The sequence below is a fragment of the Stomoxys calcitrans genome, chromosome 2 (genome assembly GCF_963082655.1).
Source record: "Stomoxys calcitrans chromosome 2, idStoCalc2.1, whole genome shotgun sequence".
Classification (NCBI taxonomy): Eukaryota; Metazoa; Arthropoda; class Insecta; order Diptera; family Muscidae; genus Stomoxys; species Stomoxys calcitrans.
This window is the reverse complement of record NC_081553.1, coordinates 37,549,026-37,572,491: the sequence shown is the minus strand read 5'-3', so window position 1 is coordinate 37,572,491 and position 23,466 is coordinate 37,549,026. Positions and strand designations below refer to the sequence as shown.

The window sequence follows — 23,466 nt, the reverse complement described above, 5'->3', positions numbered from 1 at the left end:
TTAAAATGGTGAAAGTTGCCACATTTATAAAAGCGTACAGGGTTGTATTGCGATCGCATAATGGCCGAGTGCAGTGGTTCCTCCGTTTAAAACCATGTTTACACGGGAGCGCAAATTCACTTGATTTGAGATAATCTCCAAAACCCATTTACGCAAACTCAATAGGGATGTTTTTGACAGCTTTTTTATGGTGACATGTATTTTTATCATGTTCAGCATTTATATTTTGGTCAGCAATTAAATTGGTAAAAAGATATTTTTAAATATTTTAAATTTTTTAAAAAGTGGAAAGAGATTTGCAGCAAATTTTCTTTGAAATTCAAATACAATACTGTGTTGTATTGAATACACGTTATTATCGGTAGTTTCGGAAATTCTTTAAAAAAAAGTGGTCAAATTTAAAAACAAATCGTTTTGCCAATTGTGGACAGCAATTAACCCTACAATATGCTGAACACAATAAAAGTGCAGATCACAATAAAAACGCTGTCTAAAACATCCCTGTAGAAAAATGCAAATCACATGAGACACAGTGTAATCCGGATTTAATGGCTCAATCATCTGTTATCCCTTTAAAAAATCAACTGACGAGAGCCTTAGATCTGGATTTAATGAGCAGTGTAAAGGGCGTTTAAACGAGTTTGGGAGATTATCTTAAATCAAGTAGATTTGGGCTCTAGTGTAAACATGATTTAAAGGGTGCTACCAGGATGCACTAATAAGATAAGGTCACGCGAACAGCTGAGTACATTTTTTTTTGTTTTGATTTTGTAGTAAATCTAAATGTCAATTGGTTGATAACACAGTTTTGATTTTTTCCTATACCTTAGAACGATGTTCTATTTAATCCGATATTCCAAACATAAGCAAGAAAACAGTGTTATGATAATGAAAATGCAAATATAAAGCACATTTGAAGCAGATAAAGACCTGGTTATGTTCTCGTAAATGTAGAACAAATGTATCGTAAATGTAAAGAGACAAATATGCTTATTATCAAACGTAGCTTATGACATTTCAAACAAGACTATTTTTTTTTAACAAAAAAAGACTTGAAGGTGAGGGAGATCTGACTCCGAAGAACTTCTGGCATACCTCAAGGGCAGGCCGGGGAAAACGGCCCTCCGCGCAGTAAGGGTTGAAGTTGAGACGTCTCTCCAACTGAAGAAGTACGCAATGGCGGCCTGCTCGAATATTGAGAGGGCACGCGTGGTGACAGAATACGATCAAGTTTCCCTTCTGAACACTATGGATACAGGGGGCAGACTGAGGAGACAGAGACTGGATTGGGACTTTATTGCGACACACACAAAGAAATTCTGGGAAGGGACTTATAGTTTTGTTGTTGATGATGATGCAGCCATATTTGTAAGTGGAGGTAGCGATTCTCTTCAAGCTCGTTTTGGTCACCGATCGCCGCGGGAACTTTATAGCCATTGGTTATTAAAAGTCGCCAATAGATCGGTTATTAAAAGACGCCAATAGATCGCCAATAGGAGACCACCGTAGCGCAGAGCTTAGCATGTCCGCCTATGACGCTGTACGCTTGGGTTCGAATCCTGGCGAGAACATCAGAAAAAATTTTCAGCGGTGGTGTTCCCCTCCTAATGCTGGCAACATTTGTGTGGTACTACACCATGTAAAACTTCTCTCCAAAGAGGTGTCGTACTGCTACACGCCGTTCGGACTCGGCACTAAAAAGGAGGCCCCTTATCATTGAGCTTAAATTTGAATCGGACTGCACTCATTGATATGTGAACAGTTTGCCTCTGTTCCTTAGTGGAATGTTCATGGGCAAAATTTGTAGAATAAACTTCGCTGCAAAACACGAGATTTCTCCAAGTGTAAACATGGTTTAAAGGCCAAAACAGAATGAGCCCAGAATAAGCGTTGAGCCCAAAGAGCGTAAAAAGAAGAAGAGAGGGTTTCTGATTTATCTTCCCCATACCGTAAAATAATTCGTGTTAAAGACACAACCTTTTCCATGTATTCCAATTGGATTCACATTGAGGGTTGCACCTTTTTCGGGTTATTCTGTTTTGATTCGGGCATTCGTTCGAACAATTTTTCGTATTTTGCTTTGTTTCTTTGCAACCGAAAGATGGAATAAAAGGAAAAACGAAATATCTTAAGCAATTCAAGCATGTTGTGTTTTTAAACTTTATCACTTGTCATCCCGAATCGGGCTCTAATGTCAGCTCTTCTTCTTTCTTACGCTCTTTGGTTAGCCATGGCGAAACAATTAAAGGTGGTCTCATTTGTACAAAAACTAAAATTCATACGGCCCAATCTGACATGTTGTCTTCAAGCTGATCGAAGTTTTGCGAACACACACAAAGAAATTTGTGTGCGAGTGTGTATACATGGGCAGAGAATATGCGAGAGATAAAGATGATAATGATGAAAGATAACAACAAGTAAAAGCGTGCTAAGTTCGGCCGGGCCGAATCTTATATACCCTCCACCATGGATCGCATTTGTAGAGTTCTTTTCCCGGCATCTCTTCTTAGGCAAAAAAGGATATAAGAAAAGATTTGCTCTGCTATTAGAGCGATATCAATATATGGTTCGGTTTGGACCACAATTAAATTATATTTTGGAGACCTGTGTAAAATGTCAGCCAATTCGAATAAGAATTGCGTCCTTTGGGGGCTCAAGAAGTAAAATAGAGAGATCGATTTATATCGGGCTATATACCGATTCAGAATATAATAAACACGCATGTTGATGGTAATGAGAGGATCCGTCGTACAAAATTTCAGGCAAATCGGATAATAATTGCGACCTCTAGAGGCTCAAGAAGTCAAGATCCCATATCGGTTTATATGGCAGCTATATCGGGTTATTAACCGATTTGAACCTTATTTGACACAGTTGTTGAAAGTAAGAATAAAATACGTCATGCAAAATTTCAGGCAAATCGGGTAAGAATTGCGCCCTAGCGTTGTCCTGGTGGAATATGACACCTTTACGATTGACCAATTCTGGTCGCTTCTCCTTGATGGCTGTATTCAATTTGTCCAATTGTTGACAGTAAACATCCGAATTAATCGTTTGGAAGCAGCTCAAAATATACCACACCCTTCCAATCCCACCAAACAGACAGCATAACCTTTTTTTGGTGGATATCAGCCTTTGAAGTGGTTTGAGCTGGTTCACCATGCTTGGACCATGATCATTTTCGACTAACGTTGTTGTAAACAATCCATTTTTCATCTCCAGTTATGATTCGTTTTAAAAACGGATCGAATTCATTGCGTTTAAGGTGCATATCACAAGCGTTGATTCGGTTTGTTAAATGAATTTCTTTCAATACATGTGGTACCCATATTAAAATTGACGCCAAACAAACAAATGTAATCAAAATTTCGCGCACTTTTTTTCTAAAGCAAGCTTAAAGTAACAGCTGATAACTGACAGAAGAAAGAATGCAATTACAGAGTCACAAGCCGTTGAAAAAATTTGTCAACGCTGACTATATTACTACTATATTACCGACAATTACTTTTTGGGCAACCCAATACAATTTTTTTAGTTTTTGGCAGTTCTTAGCATTGATGATGTCAACTTGTTCTTTTTTTTACATTCATTCTTTTTTTACGTTATCTCCTTTATAATCGGCAGATTTGACATCCTTAATGATGTTCATGGGCCCTATCCACTCGATGTTTTCGCAAGTGACATAACCTTCTATTAGTGAATCCTGGTGTTAATGTGAAGACAATTTTACTTCAGCCGATTGTGCCCAAGGTGTTATGGGACCCTTATAAATTTACAGACAAAATAAAATTTTTGACATATAGAAAACACACTGCGAGATTACATAGGGTTGACCAATTTCTCTCGATTTATGGCAGCTAAAAACAGCTGTTTGATATTTTAAAAGTCATTTCATTGCAATTATTTTATTTACCGGTTGTGGACTATTGTGTGCTACACCCACGCCACATAATACAAAAGTAAGCGCATAGAATTACTACAAAATTCCAATAAACAAGGTAAGTTAGACCAAAATTATACCTTTTAAATCTTTATCTAATACTTCGTAAATAATGCAAATTTGACGCTTCGTGGCATGATAGTCCTTTGTTGACATAACCTTTTATTTTTGGACATTTAAGTTTATGGATACCAATTAATAAAGCTTGTGGTGCATCATGCAGAAAGTATAATGCATGACCATGCATAAAAAGAAATATGGTTTATTATTATATACTGTTCGGGGCTATGTGGGATATCTTGATGAAATGCAATAAGTGCTAAAATCTACAGTTTTCAAATCCAAAATGAAGAATGGTTCAACAGTTTAATAGACAGGATTAATATACTGACCAATAAACTTTAAACGTGTTTAATAAAAACTTGGAACATCATTTTGGATGTGAAATACTTCTGTTTTTTTTTTCCTTTTTTGCATTTCGTTAAGATATCCATAGAGGCTTGAAGAGTATAAATAAAATTAAGCCATACTGGTTCTATAATTTGTTTTTATTTAATCTTTAGAACCGTTTATCTTAGCAAATTTTTTTTACATTCTTACATGGTATACCCAATTTAAGAATAAAGATAAGATAGTTTATGTCTAGGCCCCGATCATAAGTAAAAAATTTACCTACACCCTTCTTACCATGAAGTCTTCCACATTCATTAGGAAGATTTACCTAGATTTAAACTCTACCATAGTAAGTCGATCCTGTGTGAAAGACGACAAGGTTTTGGAGCATTTTCTATGCCTTTGCTCGCCCGGCTTTCCCAGATTCGGATCATATTAAGCCGATCATGTGTGAAAGAGGACGAGGCTTTGGAGCATTTCCTATGTCTATGCCGGTCATTCGCTTTGTGGATCCGACGCTAAACTTGAACTGACTTAGGGTAATAGATTGAAAAACTATTAGCGGTTATGGGGAGAACACAGAAAGCATGGTTACTTCTAAATTATTTAGAGAGCTCACAACAAGCCAAGTACAGGTGTGTAGCCACTGTGGCATAGGATTGCATAAAATTCGCTCATATGGAAACGGGTATGGGGACTATATCAAAGATGAAAGCTTATTTACGTTTAGAAATCGGATCGGAAACTAAACCCTTAACCAATTAGTTTTTTAGTTAAAAAACAAAAATATTTTAAATTTGAAGAAATTTGGTTGTTGTAACCACATTTTCATGTGGAGGTGGCGATCCTCGTCAAGCTCTTGTGGGTGAGCAAGTTCGTTTCGGCCATTGGTTATTTAAAGGCGCCAATAACTCGCCTTGTCATATCGAGCATCGTAGGCACTCAGTATTTGTGCAAGAGCCGGTGCCAGCCGACCTCTCACTGAGACTCTCCACTCGATACCGCTGATTGTCCGCGACTGCAATTACAGCTACTCTGGATGGAGCCTTCCATTATCTGCAACCTGTGGACGCGCCCGGTAACTCCCAACTAAGCTTCTCGTGACAGCAATAAACACCACACATATCGGACCTCAATGTTCCAGCTAGTGTGGTGCTCATAGATATTCCGTGCCGGGCAAAGAAATTTGGTGCTAAATAGGTTTAGCAACGAAATTTAACAAAGGTCTGAAAAAGTTTGTGAAATTAGTAATTGATTCTGCCTTCGTTGTATATATACTCTACACCACGACTGTGGTACAAGGTATTATAAGTTTGTGCATTTGTTTGCAACGTTAAGAAGAAGACGAGGTAGACCCATTGATAAGTATACCGATCGGCTTAGAATTACTTCCTCGATTTAGCTACGTCCGTCTTTCTGTCCATGTATTCCTGTAATCAAGGTAAAGAACGCATATGTTGTTCGACTGTCACAAAATTTTGCACAGGTCACTTTTTTAGTTCAAGGACGAATGCTTCTGATTTTGAAAAAAATCAGTCCAGGTTTAGATATAGCTCCCATATATATCTTACATCCGATATGGCTTATTAAGCCTGTAGAGGCCACAATTTTGGTTCGATCTTTACAAAATTTTGCACGAGCGGTTTTCCCTGACCTCCCAATACGATTGATTGATTTTGAAAAAAAATCGATCCCGGTTTAGATATAGCTCCCATATATATCTTACATCCGATATGGCTTATTAAGCCTGTAGAGGGCACAATTTTGGTTCGATCTTTACAAAATTTTGCACGAGCGGTTTTCCCTGACCTCCCAATACGTCTGCAGATTTAGATATAGCTCTCATATATATCTTTCATCCGATATAGCCTTTGAAGGCTATATAAACCACAATTTTAGTACGATCTTTACAAAATGTTGCATAAGATCTTTTGTTTAATGTTCCCACATGTGTGCAAAATTTCATTAGAATCAGTCCAGATTTAGATATAGCTCCCATACATATCTCTAAACCGATATGACCCAAAAATATCGCCATAAAAATCGGTTCAGAGTTAGATATGGCTCCCATATATATCTTTCATCCGATATGGCCTATTAAGTCTGAAGGGCCACAATTTTGGTCCGATCTTTGCAAAATTTTGCACGAGCGGTTTTTCATGACGTCCCAATTCTTGAAATCGTGAAAATCGGTTCAGATTTAGATATAGCTAATATATCTTCCTTCTAGCTATATATATCTTCCTTCTGATATGGCCTTTGAAGTCTATATAAGCCACAATTTTAGTCCGATCTTTACATAATTTTGCATAAGATGTTTTGTTTAATGTTCCAAAATGTGTGCAAAATTTCACTAAAATCAGCCCAGATTTAGATATAGCTGCCATGTATATCTTTCATCCGATACGGCCTATTAACGCTGTAGAAGCCACAATTTTTGTCCGAGCTTTACAAAACTATCCGCGAGATGTTTAATTTAATGTTTCAACATGTGTGTAAAATTTCATTAAACTCAGTTCAGATTTCGATATACAGCGGTCAAAAAAAGTATTCATCATTCAATGTTTTTTTTTTAATAAGTCTACTAAAGACAATTGGAATAAAAACATATTAAACTAATGATGCAGTAGTGCTTGTGTGATATATATGTACACAATTTCATTGTTTTTAAAGAAAAAAATAGTATTTATTGGAACAAAAATGGCCATTTTACAGCTGAACACAAAAAATTAAACAAAAAAAGTATTCATCATTGCAAAAAAACAAAAAAATAAATAACATAATTTAAAAAAATTAATACTTTGTTATTCGACCACCGCGTCTTATAACTTCTTTTAAACGGTTTGACATCGATTGGACTAATTTAGCAGTTATATTTTGGTCTATATTAGTCCATTCCTCCATTATCACCTGTTGCATTTGACTCTTGCTCGAAAAATTGCGCGTTCTCAATTTGCGTTCGAGATGTTCCCAAAGATGTTCAATTGGGTTCAAGTCGGGACTTTGAGGAGGAGTTTTAAGGACTTTGGGGCAGTTATACAGCATCCACATCTTGGTATTTAAAGCAGAATGTTTGGGGTCATTATCTTGATAATATTGAAAGTTATTACCAAGCCCAAGTTTTACAGCACTATCTTTTAAATTCCTCTTTAAAATGTCAATGTAATACTTATGATCCATTACTCCATTAATAATTTCAAGATTTCCCGCTCCTGAAGCCGCCATACACCCCCAAACCATTAAACCACCTCCACCATGTTTTACAGTAGCAACTGTGTTTCGTTCTTCAAGCTCTGTATTTGGTTTTCTGTACACTATGACCTTTCCATCGCACCCAAAAAGATTAAACTTGCTCTCGTCTGCAAAAATGACTGTTTTCCAAAATGATTCGGGCTGTTTTACATACATTTTTGCGAAGTTTAGCCTTTTCACTCGGTTTATTTTATTTATAAAGGGCTTCTTACGTGCAGTTCTTCCTCTGTAACTATGCCTTTTGAGTGTATTTCGAATTGTTTGTGTAGTAACTTCCTTCCCTAAATATTCCATAGTGTTTTTACGAAGAATGGTCGCATTTGTCTTCGGAGTTTTCTGAACTTGCCGCACTAGCCAACGCACATCTCCAACTGAAAGTGCTTTTGGTCGACCAGATCTTGGTTTATTGTCAACAGTTTTCGTTTCTGTCCACTTTCTGATGATGGATTGTATAGTAGATCGTGGTCTATTTAATATTTCACTGATAGTTTTTTGAGTTAAACCATTCCTGTGGTGTTTTATTATCAAAACTTTTACCTCATCAGAAACCTCGTTTTGCTTACGACCCATTTTGACAAAAACTATATTTTCAATGAAATTAAATATTTGCTGTCAAGGGCAAAGCCTCCTTTACTAAATAAAACAGAAAAGGGGGATTCCCAAATAATATTTGAATTTGACTTTGATGATAGCACATCAATGATGAATACTTTTTTTGTTCTGTTTTTGGTGTTATTATATAAAATTGCATTTTTTGCGCTAATTAAATTTATTTTTTGAATTTATTTTAAAACATATTACGAAAAATAAACTATTGCATAAAACTGCATTATTTGTTTACTTTAAATTTTCTTCAATTACCCAAAATAAGTGAATTTATTATCAATTTTGCTAATGATGAATACTTTTTTTGACCGCTGTAGCTCTCAAATATATATTCCATTCGATATGGTCTTTGAACCATATTTGGTTCCTTTGTTAGGAGGCGTAAAACTACTCAATATTTAAAATATGGTCCGATTTGATCCATATTTAGGTCAGATATCAGGAGGCTTAAGATAACCCTCTGCTTCATATTTGGTTCCTATGTTAGAAGGCGTAAAACTACTCAATATTTAAAATTTCAGCGATATCGGGTAATAAATAAATCTTTCATGGGCTTTAGACTTTTTATCGGTAGATCGGTATATATGGCAGCTATACATAAATATAATCCGATATGGACCATATTTGGGTCAGATATCGGGAGGCCTAAAACCACTCACTGTTTCAAATTTCAGCGAAATCGGATGACAAATAAAGCATTTATGGGCGTTAGACCCTTTATCGGAAAATCGGGCTCTATAGCAGCTATATGCAAATATGGTCCGATTTGGCCCGTTCAAGAACTTAACCAGCGTGCATCAAAAAGACGTATCTGTGCCAAATTTCAGCTCAATATCTCAATTTTTGAAGGCTGTAGAGTGATTACAACAGACGGACGGACAGAAACACGGTCATCGTTAAATCGTCTTAGAATTTTACGACGATCCGAAATATATATACTTTGTACGGTCGGAAATTGATATTTCGATGTATTGCAAACGGAATGACTAAATGAATATACCCCCTATCCTAAGGTGGTGGGTATAAAAATGATTGAATTAATTTAGTTTTTCACTGAAAACATTTTTTTTATTTTCAATTATATTTTTAATTGAAAATTTTTGGTGATATTTTTCACTTGTACAAAAAATAAATTTCTAAGAAAATACCTCTAAAATTAATGGAAGACATGTCAAAACAAATGCTAACTTATCTTTAAAAAACTTGATAAAAAATCTAACCATTTTCTAAAATTATCGAATAGTGCAAAACTTTGTGAATGTGACATTTTTATATCCCACACCACCACTGTGGTACAGGTTATTATTGATAGTTTGTACATTTGTTTGCAACGCTAAGAAGGAGAAGAGCTGGACACATTGATAAGTATACCGATCGACTCAGAATAATTTTCTGATTCGAGTTAGTCATTTCCGTCTGCCCGCCTTTGAGCCCATGTATTATTGTCACCAAGGTACAGGTCGTATTTGTTGTCCAATCGTCATGAAATTTTGCACATGATTTTTTTGGCTTAAAGGACGGACGCTATTGATTTTGGTAAAAATTGGTTCAGATTTGAATATAGCTCCCATATATATGTATCGCACGATTTGCCCTTATGTGGCCGTAGTCACAACAATTTTCAAACGATTTATTCGAAAAAAGATTCGTTGTTGTGGCAGTTTATTGTGTTCTATCTTTCGTCTGCTTGATTTTGTTGAGTGTCAAGACCCAGGAGCTCTGCGACTAAGATGGGGTGCGTCCACAGCGATCTGGGTCTGAGTCGAGTGGGTCTGGCAGGGCAGTTAAACAGGTGCGTGTATCGTGCGGTCCCTGGTTACAATCGGAAAATACATCTTGCACATCGGCATCAATCCTTGCTCTGTAAAAGTTGAGACGGTTGCATCTGCCGGAACGTAATTGAGCCAGAATCACTCTGGTTTGCCGGGGGAGTTCGATTTCTTGGGTGCAATGGGTGGCGGTCGTTCTCCAAGGACTACATTCACCCGGTAGCCAATTACCGCGTCTGCTACCGTGTCTGCATGAATGTTGTTCAGACTCGCTTGATATGCCGCTTGATCTAGAGGTTCTCTCTTGTAGCGTTGAACCCCACGCTCTAGATCGTGTAGATCTACTTTAAGGCTTCTGGGCGGTGGGTATCTATCCACAAGATGATGATTTGGATGGTTTCTGCGATAACAGCCCAAAAGGTATTGCTTAGACAGCATGTAGTTATGTCTTCGCACTGGTAGGATCTTTGTTTCCTGATGGAGGTGGTCCACAAGAGAACTGAGGAGACAGCCCGTCGCAGTTCGGAGGGCGGCATTCTGACACATCTGAATATTATTCCACAGCGTGTCACGAAGTTGACGAGACCACACTGGCGCTGCATAACTTACCACAGACCGGCCAATTGCTCTGTACGTGGTCAACAAGGTTTCTTTGTCTGCACCCCAAGTGCTGCCAGCGAGTGACTTGAGGACCTTGTTTCTACTTTTGACTTTATTGCAGATTGCTGTGGCATGTGGGGAGAAAGTGTAGGAGTATTTTGGGACACCTGATGGTCGGAATCATTTCTCCATCGCCCATCACAGTCAGCACCGTATTCACCTCACGCGTATTTGTAGTGAACAGTGTGGCTGAAGATTTGGTGGCGGATATCTTCAGATTTCTTGCAGCGATATATGAGGCAAGCTCGTTGAGGTAGGCGTTCGACCTATCGCAGATGTCATCAATGGGCAGCCGGTTGGGCAATCCCATGGCAGCCGGTTGTACGTACCGGATTGACCCGATGGAGTTCTTCATCGGCAAGGGCTGCCGCCTTAGTGTATAACACACTGCTACAACAACAACAACATGGGTGGAAGGCCTGATGCCATGATCGTACAATCGTCCGCATATGAAACGATCTCTATGCCGTCTAGAGGGGGTGGGATGGAGCATAGGTAGAGGTTAAACAAAGCCGGAGATATCACCCCACCTTGGGGAACTCCCTGTTTCACTCTACAGTGTTTCGACTTCTTATCCCTAAATTCCACAAATGACTGGCGACCACACAGATAATTCGCGACCCATCGTTTCAGGCCTGGCTGGAGGGACGTGTTGGCGATGTCCTTAAATAATTTGGCATGGCTGACCGTGTCGAATGCCTTCGAGGTTGGGGGGTTACAGTGCCACGAGGACCGTCCTATCACATGACCTGGGTTGATTGAAGCCACGGCAAATGTGTGTGGTGATGGCATGCAAAGCTGTTGTTGTGCTGTGCAGTCTCCGAAATCCATGTTGATGCTCAGCGAATGGAAATTCTCCTACGAGGCTCGGGAGGAGTAATGCCTCAAGCGTCTTCGCCACTGGTGAGAGAAGGGAGATCGGTCTGTACGACTCCCCCAAACGCGGGTCTTTTCCAGGCATCGGGAACTATAAGAGTGTTCAATGACAGGTTGAGGACAGTGGTAAGGTACTCAACTCCAGGTGAATCCAAATTCTTCAGCATCAATGTAAAGATTCCGTCGAGGCCCAACGCCTTGGAAGATTTGGCGCCAAGGATGACATTCGTAACTTCGCCCACGGTAAATTGTGATGGCTGTTCATCGGCTCGGAGACCACGAATATGGCGAATGGCTCTCCTCCTTGCCCTGTCTCTCTCTGGATGCACAATAAATTGACGGTTGAACAACCTGGCGCATCTCTTCGGATCAGTCACGGTTATCTTGCCAAAAGTGACTGAGGTCCTGTCGTTCCATCTACCGGGATTCGAGAGAGACTTAACAGTGGCCCACAGTTTGCCTGCACCGGTGCCTAAGTTACATTGCTCCAAGTGATCCAGCCACAAATTCCGCTTATGTTCGCTGGGGTTAGCAGGGTCCATAGCACGAATCCCATCACGCTCGTCTGCGAGTACCACTGCCGGGAAATTGGGTCGCACTTGGGGTATTCGACCGGCTGGTATAAAGCGAGCGGCTGCTGCGTTGATGATGTCTCGGAATTTCCTCTCGGCCACAAGCACATCAGAGGGGGGTGGCTGTTCACTGAAGCGGCAATCGGCCTTCTTATAATTGATGAACGTCCGGCGCTCAGAGGTTCTGAAGTCGGGTGGTCGGTCGATGGTGAGAATTATGGGGAGGTGGTCTGACCTCAAAGAGATGACGGCTTGCCAGGAGACGTCACTCAGGCGATCAGGGGATGCAATTGAGATGTCTGGCGAGCTGCTGCACCTCCTCGTAATCCTAGTGGGGGCATCCTCATTCACCGTGCAAAACGTGGAGCTATCTATCTGCTCTGCCAAAGCTATGCCACGCTGGTCGTTACCTAGGGGAGAATGCCATGACGTGTGATGCGCATTAAAATCCCCCAGAACCAGACGATTATGGCCAGATAGCAACCCACTTATGTCGGGGTTGTAAGCCTGGCCATTAATCGGGACACTGCTACCAACCGGCGGTATATACACGTTGTATATCTCTATCTCGGCAGTACCAGACCTGACTACTACCCCCATACATTCCATGTATGGGTCGCTAGCGTCAAGCGCAGGCGAGATAAGTCTATACTGCACGGAATGGTGTATAACGAAGGCCAATCCACCACCTCCATTCCTTGAGCGATCCTTACGTAGCACATTGTTACCGTGACAACTGTGCAAGCTGCAGGTGTTGGTCAGCTTTGTCTCCTGGATCGCTGCGACCGATATGCTCTTCCGACTCATAAAGTCTACGATCTCATCGATCTTGCCACGCAGTCCGTTGCAGTTTAACTGCAAGAACGATGCACTTCCCGGCTCTGGCCTGGCAATAGTAGGGCTAGAGTGCTGTCGTTGCAAAAATTGCCGCACGGGAGAGGTCGGGGGGGTTACAGAGTCCGACGACGAGGACGCCGAAATTTTATTAAAAATGCATTTACTTTCTTTTAAAACCAATAAACCAATCCCAATTTAAGCTACAAAAATTGTATTGAAATCCATACTTCGTTGCGAATCCTTTATTCTGAATGTGAATGAGATATCTCTGATAGCGTGCAAAATATAGGCCTTCCAAATTTGTTTCTTCAAATTTTAGCCAAATAAAGGATTCGCTACGAAGTATGGATTTCAATACAATTTTTGTAGCTTAAATTGGGATTGGTTGGTTGGTTAAAATGAAAATTAATTTTTAATTTCTAAATTCATTAAGTTTTTGTTCTTCAATAATAAAGAGTTATTGTAGATAACAAAAAAATATTAATAAATTGGTTTTTTTAAAAAATTATCATTAAAAAAAATGTACTGAGGTGGTGCTTAGGTTTTGCCCACTACTTTTTGCATATATTTCCTCGAATTTACGTACATTTCCATGTGTCATAATTAGAATTTTTATTTCTCGGTTTCTTAGTCACATGTATATCGAATGAAATACACTATCTATTTCACAAGAAGTGGTGTCATCAATAAGTACACAGCATATTTAACACCTAACATTTCATTTCTGGCCATTCATGTTATAACCTTAAAATTTTGCGCCCTTAGTTTGGACATCAAGTTCCTTTTTTATGCAATGCACCCACACTTGCCCCTTCTTTTGGACTTTTTTCTAAATTTGAACATTTCTATAACGGATCTATTTCCTTATTTCAGTTGCTTTGGGTCTTATATAAATGCAAGAATAGTTCAAAAGCCTTCTAGAAAGTCTGCACCCTATGTAGTACAAATGTAAGTACATTCCCATCTTTAGAGACTCTTCAGACAATTCTAATGAAAAACAATAACAACTTTCTTGCAGACATAAACATATTGTCCAGTACAAAACTTTCCCTCCCTATTTCCCAGTACTCTCTTTCGTATAGAAAAAAAAACTCAAATAATAAAAACTAAACAAAATGTTAAGTCTAAGAAAACCTCAGTTATATCAAACTTTGCGTATGACGCAAAATTATAGAGAAATACGAATCAGCACAAATAGTATGACCTATATTAGGACGACAACCATAAAACGGCAGCAAGAACAAAATATTTCAACGAAATTTAATTTACTGACACCAAATATAAATAATTTAAGGTATCATATGATGCAATATTGTGTATTATTTCTCTTTTAGTTTAATACAAAAAGCGTTTTTTTTTTTAATTTTTCAGTTTATTACATCATAACTTTACTTTACGCAGCATGAGTTCTTCAAACGCGGCCCATTTTGTTTTACCCAACACCCAGCCCATAGCAGATTTGGAGTGTAAAAGCGCTTTTGAGAATTTAACCGATAAGGAAAAGTTATATGCCCATTACTTTAGTAAAGCATCATGGGATGGTGGCCTCGTTTCATTGATACAATCTAGTCCGGAGGGACCTTTGATTTTCTCGCTTCTACATCGTATCTTTTTGGCTGAACCTTTGGAGGAGTTGAAGAAAAAAGCTTTGACCAATGGAATAACGGAAGATGAATTTACGGTAAGTTGTATGAGATTTTAAATCGTTATCCTTCTATAGTGATGGCTTTTGCACATCCAAAGTCTTTAGGGTCCTTTAGGAAAATATTAAACTATGTTTTAATTTACAATTGCATGTAAAATTTGGTAAATCATCAAATTCGATACTAATCAGAGGCCTTGAGGAAAGGTGTCATAGTCTAAGAATTACTTTTGTAGTGGCTAGAGCCCACAAAAAAAGAAACCACAAAATTTGAGTTTGGCTCCGCTATTATATTATTCTCAAGAAGCAAAATCGGGAGATAGGTTTATATGGGAGCTGTATCAAGCTATTGATCGATTCAGACCATATTAGACACGTCTGTTAAAGCTCATAAGAGAAGCCGTTGTAAAAAATTTCTGCCAAATCGGATGAGAATTGCGCCCTCTAGAGGCTCAAGAAGTCAAGATCCCAAATCGGTTTATATGACAGCTATAACAGGTTATGTACCGATTTGCATCAAACTTAGCACAGTTATTGAAAGTCATAACAAAATACCTCATGCAAAATTTCAGGAAAATCGGATGAAAATAACTCAAGAAGTCAAGATCCAAGGTCGGTTTATATGACAGCTATACCAGATTATGAATCGATTTGAATCATACTCAACACAGTTGTTGAAAGTGATACCAAAACACTACGTGCTAAATTTCAGTCAAATCGGACGAGAATTGCGCCCTCTAGAGGCTCAAGAAATCAAGACCCAAGATTGGTTTATATGACAGCTATATCAAAACATGGACCGATTTGGCCCATTTAAATTCCCAACCGACCTACACTAATAATAAGTATTTGTGCAAAATTTCAAGCGGCTAGCTTTACTCCTTCGAAAGTTAGCGTGCTTTTGACAGACGGACGGACGCACATGGCTAGATCGACTTAAAATGAAACGACGATCAAGAATATATATACTTTATGGGGTCCCTCAGCTAACCTTCAACTTCGCCAATTTTTGTTTTGTTGGTATGTTAGTCGTGCGCTTAGCTGAGTTTAGGATAAGTCTCGTACGGTTTCGAACGATATGAGTTGTTTCTTCCACTCACTTAGACCTTTTGGAGACCACCGTAGCGCAGAGGTTAGCGTGTCCGCCTATGACGCTGAACGCTGGGTTTGAATCCTGGCAAGAACATCAGAAAAAATTTTCAGCGGTGGTTATCCCCTCCTAATGCTGGCGATATTTGTGAGGCACTGTACCATTTGGTATGACAGCCATGTAAAAATGGAGGTCTCTTATCATTGAGCTTAAACTTGAATCGGACAGCACTCATTGCATGGTGAGAAATGTGCCTCTGTTTCTTAATGGAATGTTCATGGGCAAATTGGCAATTGCCGATGCCACCCGGTCAACCGGAAAGACTTCAAACAGAATCAGGGAGAGATCTCATATGACTGGCCGCACATGTATTTCACAATCCACCTCTCCATGAAGCTCGGACGCGATCACGTCATTAAAGAGCGTGATGTGGTTGAGCATATCAAATGTGTTTGAAAGGTCAAGGGCCACGAGAACGAAAACAAACAAACAACACTCCACTGCAACTGGATCAGTCTCCCATACATCTGGAGTTGTCTTCACTACTTTGGGAGTGGTCTCCACTTTATCTGAAGTGGTCTCCACTTCATCTGAAGTGGTCTCCACTTCATCTGAAGTGGTCTCCACTTTATCTGAAGTGGTCTCCACTTCATCTGGAGTGGTCTCCACTTTATCTCGAGTGGTCTCCACTTCACTACATCGGGAGTGGTCTCCACTACATCTGGAGTAGTCTCCACTACATCTGGAGTGGTCTCCACTAAATATGGAGTTGTCTTCAATACATCTAAAGTAGTCTCCACTTCATCTGAAGTGACCTTCACTACATCGGGAGTGGTTTCCACTACATCTGGAGAGGTCTCCACTACATCTGGAGTGGTCTCCCATATATCTTGAGTGGTCTCCCATACATCTGGAGTAATCTCCACTAAATATGGTGTTGTCTTCACTACATCTGAAGTGGTCTCCACTTCATCAGGTGTGGTCTCCAGTTCATCTGGAGTGGTCTCCAGTTCAGCTGAAGTGGTCTCCAGTTCATCTGGAGTGGTCTCCACTACATCTGGAGTAGTCTCCACTACATCTGGAGTGGTCTCCACTAAATATGGAGTTGTCTTCACTACATCTAAAGTGGTCTCCACTTCATCTGAAGTGGTCTTTACTACATCGGGAGTGATCTTCACTACATCGGGAGTGGTCTCCACTACATCTGCAGAGGTCTCCATTACATCTGGAGTGGTCTCCACAACATCTTGAGTGGTGTCCACTTAGTCTGAACTGGTCTCCACTTCATCCGACGTGGTCTTCACTTCATCCGAAGTGGTTTCCACTTCATCTGAAGAGGTCTCCACTTCATCTGAAGTAGTCTTCGCTGCATCGGGAGTGGTCTCCACTACATCTGGAGTGGTCTCCCATATATCTTGAGTGGTCTCCCATACATCTGGAGTAATCTCCACTAAATATGGTGTTGTCTTCACTACATCTGAAGTGGTCTCCACTTCATCAGGTGTGGTCTCCAGTACATCTGGAGTGGTATCCATTTCATTTGGAGTGGTCTCCATTTCATCTGGAGTGGTCTCCACTACATCTGGAGTGGTCTCCACTCCATTTAGAGTGGTATCTACTTCATCCAAAGTGGTCTCCACTACTTCTGAACGGTCGCCACTACAGCTGGAGTTCCCTCACTACCACTAGAATGGTCTCCACTACATATGGAGTAATCACCACTACGTATGGAATGATCTCTATTATTGGAGTGGTCTTCACTACATATGGAGAGGTCTCCATATGTAGTGGACTCCACTGCAACTGGAGCAGTCTTCGCTACATCTGGAGTGATCTCCAGATGGCTCTATAAGATCTGAAGCAGTCTCCAATATATCTGGGGCGCTCTCCACTTCATCTGGAGTGGTCTTCACTACATCTGGAGTGATATCCACTTCATCCAAAGTGGTCTCCACTACTTCTGTAGGTTCGCCACTACAGCTGGAGTTGCCCTCGCTACATCTAGAATGGTCCCCAATGCATCTGGAATGATCTCTACTAAATCTAGAGCTGTCTCCGCTTCATATGGCATGGTCTTCACTACATCTTGAGTGGTTTCCAGTACATCTGGAGTTGTCTCCACTACATCTGGAGTGGTTTCCACTCCATCTAGAGTGGTATCCACTTCATCCAAAGTGGTCTACACTACTTCTGGTCCCCAATACATATAGAGTGGTCACCAATTCATCTGGAATGATCTCGACTACATTTGGAGCGGTCTCCACTACATATGTGGAGTGGGCTCCTCTACAACTGGAGCAGTCTTCGCTACATCTGGAGTGATCTCCACTATATCTAAAGCGGTCTCTATAACATCTGAAGCAGTCCCCACTACATCTGGAGTGGTCTTCGCTACATCTGGAGTGGTCTTCACTACTTCTGTAGGGTCGCCACTACAGCTGGAGTTGTCCTCGCTACATCTAGAATGATCCCCACTACATCTGGAATGATCTCCACTAAATCTGGAGCGGTCTTCACTTCATATGGCATGCTCTCCACTACATCTTGAGTGGTCTCCACTACATCTAGAGTGGTTTCCACTACATCTTTAGTGGTTTCTAGTACATAGTTATCCCCACTACATCTGGAATGGCCTTAACTAAATCTGGAGAGGTCTCCACTACTTCGGGATTCCTGTGGAGTGTGCTCCACTACAGTTGGACCCGTCTCCGCTACATCTGGAGTTTTTCTACATGTGGAGGGATGTCCTGGGGTGGTCTCCACTACATCTGAAGCAATCTCTGTATAATTTGCAGCAGTCTCCACTATATTTGGAGCGGTCTCTACTATATCTGGAGCGGTCTCCATTACATCTTATGTGGGCTTCACTACATCGGGAGAGGTCTCCACAACATCTGGATTTGTCGCCTCCAAATCTCTAATGGTCTTCACTACATTTGGAGTGGTCTCTACTATTACATCTGGAGTGGGCTCTACTACAACTGAAGCAGTCTTCACTATATCTGGAGTGTTCTTCTCTATATATGTGGATCTCGACTACATCTAAAGCGGCCTCTATAACATCTTGAGTGGGCTTCACTACATCTGGGGTGGTCTTCACTTCATCGGGAATGGTTCCACAAAATCTGGAGTTGTAACCAGTACATCTGGAATGGTTTCCACGTCATCTGGAGCGGAATCCACTATATCTGGATTTGCCACCACTACATCTGGAATGGTCATCTGGTGTGGGCTTCCCCACAACTGGAATAGTCTCCATTGCTTATGAAATCGTATCCACTACATCTGGAGCGATGTCCGTCCTTTACATATGGATTCCTCCTACATCCGGGGCGGACTCTATTACATTTGGGTTACATCTAGAATGGTCTCCACTACATATGGGGTAGTATCCACTACATATGGAGAATCTTCACTACGTCTGTAGTAGTCTCCACTACATTTGAAGTGGTGGTCTCCACTAAATAAGAAGTGGTCTCCACTATATCTGAAGTGGTCTCCACTATATCTGAAGTGGTCTCCACAAGTGGACTTTACCTAGAGGAGCAAAAATTCTGTCCACGAAGTAAATAATGTGACTGTGGACTGTAGTTGGGGCAGAGATTTTTGTTTTGTTGTGATTTCATTTAAAATAATTTTTTTTTTCTTTTTCAGGCATTTTTAGTATACGCCTGTGGCACATTCGCCAATGCCGGCAACTACAAGGGCATGGGCGATAGCAAAATTCTACCCAATTTAAGCGAAGATAAATTCGAGGCCATTGTTAAGCTTTCGGCAGCCTATGCTAAGGACACCAAAGTTCCCAAGGTGTTTAACAAAGTTATAGCCCTCATCTATGCTCTGCAGCCGCGTAATGAAATTTTGGGTTTTGCCCCCAATGGCATTACCACATATTGGTCAGATAATTGTACCAAAGAAGATTCCGACATTGTTAACGAGTGGTTGACCTCGAAACGTTTGGAACCATATATGTGTCGTACCTTTAAGGTCGAAGAAGATGGTAAAACTATTTATGATGTCAAGCTCGGATCGGTAGCAGCCACTGATAAAGATGGCATCACATTACCTTTGGAAGAATTTAAAGGAAATCATTTTCGAGTGACCAGAGGAGACTACAGTAAATTATTGGCCAGGGTTAATGCAAATCTGAAAGAAGCTCAGAAATATGCAGCAAATGAGAATGAAGTTAACATGATTGAGCAGTATATCAGATCATTCCAAGAGGGCTCTTTGGCTGCTCACAAAGATGGCTCCAGATATTGGATTAAGGATAAGGGGCCTGTAATTGAAACCTATATTGGTTTTATCGAAACCTACCGTGATCCTGCTGGCGGACGTGCGGAATTTGAAGGTTTCGTTGCCATGGTTAACAAGGAAAGTTCGGCCAAATTTTCCGAGTTGGTGGCCAAAGCTGAGAAACTGCTGGAATACTTGCCCTGGACCAAGGAATACGAAAAGGATTCGTACTTGAAGCCGGACTTTACTTCCTTGGATGTATTGACTTTTGCCGGTAGTGGTGTTCCCGCTGGCATAAACATTCCCAATTGTAAGTTAGAAATTCTTTTTTCCTTTAACTAAAATTTTTTACATAGGTGTTTCTTTGTTTTAGATGATGAAATCCGTCAAGATGAAGGTTTCAAAAACGTCTCGCTGGGTAATGTTTTGGCCAACATCAACAAAAAAGATCCCATACCTTTCCTCTCCGAAGAAGATCAAGCCTTAATGAAGGAATACAAAGTTAAAGCCTTTGAGGTGCAAGTGGGCCTTCATGAACTGCTGGGCCATGGCAGTGGCAAATTATTCCGCCTCGATGAGGATGGCAAATTTAATTTCGACAAGGAGACTACTAAAAATCTTATTACCGGTGAACCCATCAAGACTTGGTATATGCCTGGAGAAACCTATGACACCAAATTTGGCACCATTGGCTCTTCCTATGAGGAATGCCGTGCCGAAGCTGTGGGTCTGTATCTCTCCTTGCAACGGGATATTTTGGAAATCTTTGGCTTCAAGGACAGCGCTGAACAGGAGAAAATCATCTACGTCAATTGGTTGTCCTTGATCTGGAATGGCATGGGTGTAGCTTTGGAAATGTTCAACCCCAAATCGAAGCAATGGATGCAGGCTCACAGCAGAGCTCGTTTTGTTATTATGAAAGTATTATTGGAAGCCGGCGAAGGTTTGGTAACCATCGAAGAGACTGATGAGGGAAAAAATTTGCTCTTGACTGTAGATCGCACGAAAATTGAGACTGTTGGCAAAAAGGCCATGGAGAATTTCTTGAAGAAATTACAAGTCTACAAGAGTACCGCAGATATTGAAGGTGCCACCAAAATGTATGAACACTACTCGGAGGTCAGCGAATCTGGTCCCCATCCATGGGCCAAGTGGCGTGATATTTGTTTGGCCCACAAAAAACCAAGAGTTATACTTGTGCAAGCCAACACTAAGGAGGAGAATGAAAAAGTGCAATTGCAAACCTATGAGGCATCTCATGAGGGTTATATTAAGTCCTGGGTGGAACGTTATCCCACCACCGATGTTGATGATATCATTGAGGAAATTGTTGAGAATGATAAAAAGTATTTCCCATGTGCGTTTGGCAATTGATGATGCAAACAAATGATGAATATAAAAGCAGAACAAAAACCACTAACAGCATTTCTCAAACCACTTCTTTTAAGACTTTATGATTTTTGTTATTTGTTGGAAACAAAAACAGATTGATAAGAAAAAACTTTTTTTTTTAATACATGTTTTGCAAATAATGTTCATAGTTTTTATTTTAAAAAATGAGTTGTTTTAATGAAAACTGTCTACTGGCATCTTAAATTGTTGTTGTTACAAGTCCTTGATGTTCTGGTCTATAGTCCACTTAAACTTTTCGCACTTGACAGCCGACATAATTAAATAGATTGGCCTCCTCCTTGGGTGCTGGGGGATTTATAATGAAGCGAGCAAAAGTACCACCAATGTTGTCGGCCAAACGTCCAGGATTGATGGCCAGACAGCCGTTAACAACCTGAAAAGGAAAACAACACATTGAGGAAATATGAATCAATTTTAGCTTTAGTTTTTAATTAAAGTCTTATATGCAGATTTCACAGCGATTTTATTTTTGTTAAGGGCCTATTTTTGTCATAGTGGGTTTTTTCAACGATTAACACAATATCTAAAATGTAACCACAAATTTGCTAATTTTTGATAAAAGCGTTAAATGTGACCACGGCAGTCCCAGACGATCGCTTAAGCCTACAGATTTATTCTATTTTATTTTCCTTTGATTCAACTACTTTCTTAGATTTTCCATAAAACGCACAGAGTTAAGTTATTTGTCCTAGTTTTGAGCTTTTGTGGCAATAATAATAGCAACGCTGTGTTCTCGACTACAAAAATGAGTCCAACAACACCGCGCAGGAGTTGCTTTTCCCAATGTCCGTGGTCGACAATTTGTGGCAACCACAATAGCTAGGCAGGGTTCTCGACTAAAAAAATTAATCCAACTACACCGCACAGGAGTTGGTTTTCCCCAATGACCGTGGTCGACAATAACAATGTAGCAGCCTAAGGAACGTTGTGAAAAAGTTGCCGTTATTCTATGGGTTAAATAAAAGCTTCGTCAGCATCGAAAGAGGACAATCAAATGATGAGGGCACTGTCAAGGTAAGTGGAAATGGTGCAGTGCATTTTAAGTTTCACAATAAGAGCTAACGACTAAATATAGCTGCCGGTGTTTTCCTTGGATGTCAGATTCGTATCCTATCACACATAAAAGCTCTTTAATCTGTTCCAATGCTTGCTATCAGTCTGTTTATCTCACATCTCCGTCAAGCGCCGGTGTACGAGCCACGTCTCATCAATCATTTTTGTCAACTTTCTGGCATTGAGCCTCTGACACAGAAGCAACGGAGTTTATTTCACCCGCATACATCTGCGTCAACCCGCATACACATGCGACCCCTCCTAATGCTGACAAAATTTGTGAGGTAGGGTTGCCCAAAAAGTAATTGCGGATTTTTCATATAGTCGGCGTTGACAAATTTTTTCACAGCTTGTGACTCTGTAATTGCATTCTTTGTTCTGTCAGTTATCAGCTTTTACTTTTAGCTTGCTTTAGAAAAAAAGTGTAAAAAAAGTATATTTGATTAAAGTTCATTCTAAGTTTTATTAAAAATGCATTTACTTTCTTTTAAAAAATCCGCAATTACTTTTTGGGCAACCCAATAGTATGCAAAAATTCAACTCATGAAACCCCATTACACAGATAAGTTGGTGAATATGCCTTATCAGGGTGCTGCCTTCGAACTTCATTAGTTCAGCTGGCAACCCATCGGTTTTGGCTGCCTGGTTTTTTCATCTTGCGTGCAGCTATAATGACTTCATTCTGGCTGGGAGGTATACATCTTATACCGTCAACCAAGATTCATTCTGGGGCATCGTCTACGACGCCACAAAGCAGATATCAGTAGCCAAAACCATTCCCAAAAATTTGTCATAACGGTCAGGCAAGTGTGGATGTTTATCACTCCCACATGGTAAATTACTCTGGGGCTACCCGACAAATTATGAAAAAAGCTATTTGGGCCCCAAATTGTCCCGGATTTGTGGCCTACCAGCCTTTAATACTTACCCTTAGAAAACATTTTTGAGTACTGGGCAATATCAGAATATTGGGTATTCTATCTATGTTTGCATATTTGCTAGCCAAATCACTGTCCAAACACATTTGATCCTCCTTGGGATGGTTTAGGGGATAAAAGGATTTCTGATGCAGTAGATAATTGACAACACGTTTGACTTTATCACCAGCATTACTGGAATAGGCAAAG

The 23,466-nt window shown here is 40.2% G+C and overlaps 2 protein-coding genes across 5 annotated transcripts in view; one reads left to right on the top strand and one right to left on the bottom strand.

Moving 5' to 3' along the window:
• The first annotated feature begins 3,877 nt into the window (after positions 1-3,877).
• LOC106088087 (dipeptidyl peptidase 3) lies at positions 3,878-21,405 on the top strand. Of its 4 annotated transcripts, none has more exons than XM_013253389.2 (6): positions 3,878-3,998; positions 13,779-13,853; positions 13,924-14,199; positions 14,277-14,586; positions 19,292-20,183; positions 20,247-21,405. In XM_013253389.2, the coding sequence occupies exons 3-6, from the start codon at positions 14,021-14,023 to the stop codon at positions 21,245-21,247; spliced, it is 2,382 nt and encodes a 793-aa protein (XP_013108843.2). In that variant the 5' UTR covers positions 3,878-3,998; positions 13,779-13,853; positions 13,924-14,020; the 3' UTR covers positions 21,248-21,405. The 4 variants fall into 4 exon arrangements, with proteins under 4 accessions (XP_013108843.2, XP_013108845.2, XP_013108846.2 ...); XM_013253390.2 differs by having other exon boundaries at positions 3,941-3,959; XM_013253391.2 differs by lacking the exons at positions 13,779-13,853; positions 13,924-14,199 and having other exon boundaries at positions 3,879-3,998.
• A 10-nt stretch (positions 21,406-21,415) lies between these two features.
• LOC106088077 (DNA polymerase alpha subunit B) overlaps positions 21,416-23,466 on the bottom strand; it is a 405,448-nt gene continuing 403,397 nt past the window's right edge. Inside the window, exons 6-7 of the mRNA XM_059362150.1 lie at positions 23,268-23,451; positions 21,416-21,659 (exon numbers count right to left, since the gene is read on the bottom strand). Of these exons, the coding sequence (XP_059218133.1) occupies positions 21,513-21,659; positions 23,268-23,451 (331 nt within the window). The 3' untranslated portion in view covers positions 21,416-21,512. The remainder of the gene's footprint in view (positions 21,660-23,267; positions 23,452-23,466) is intronic.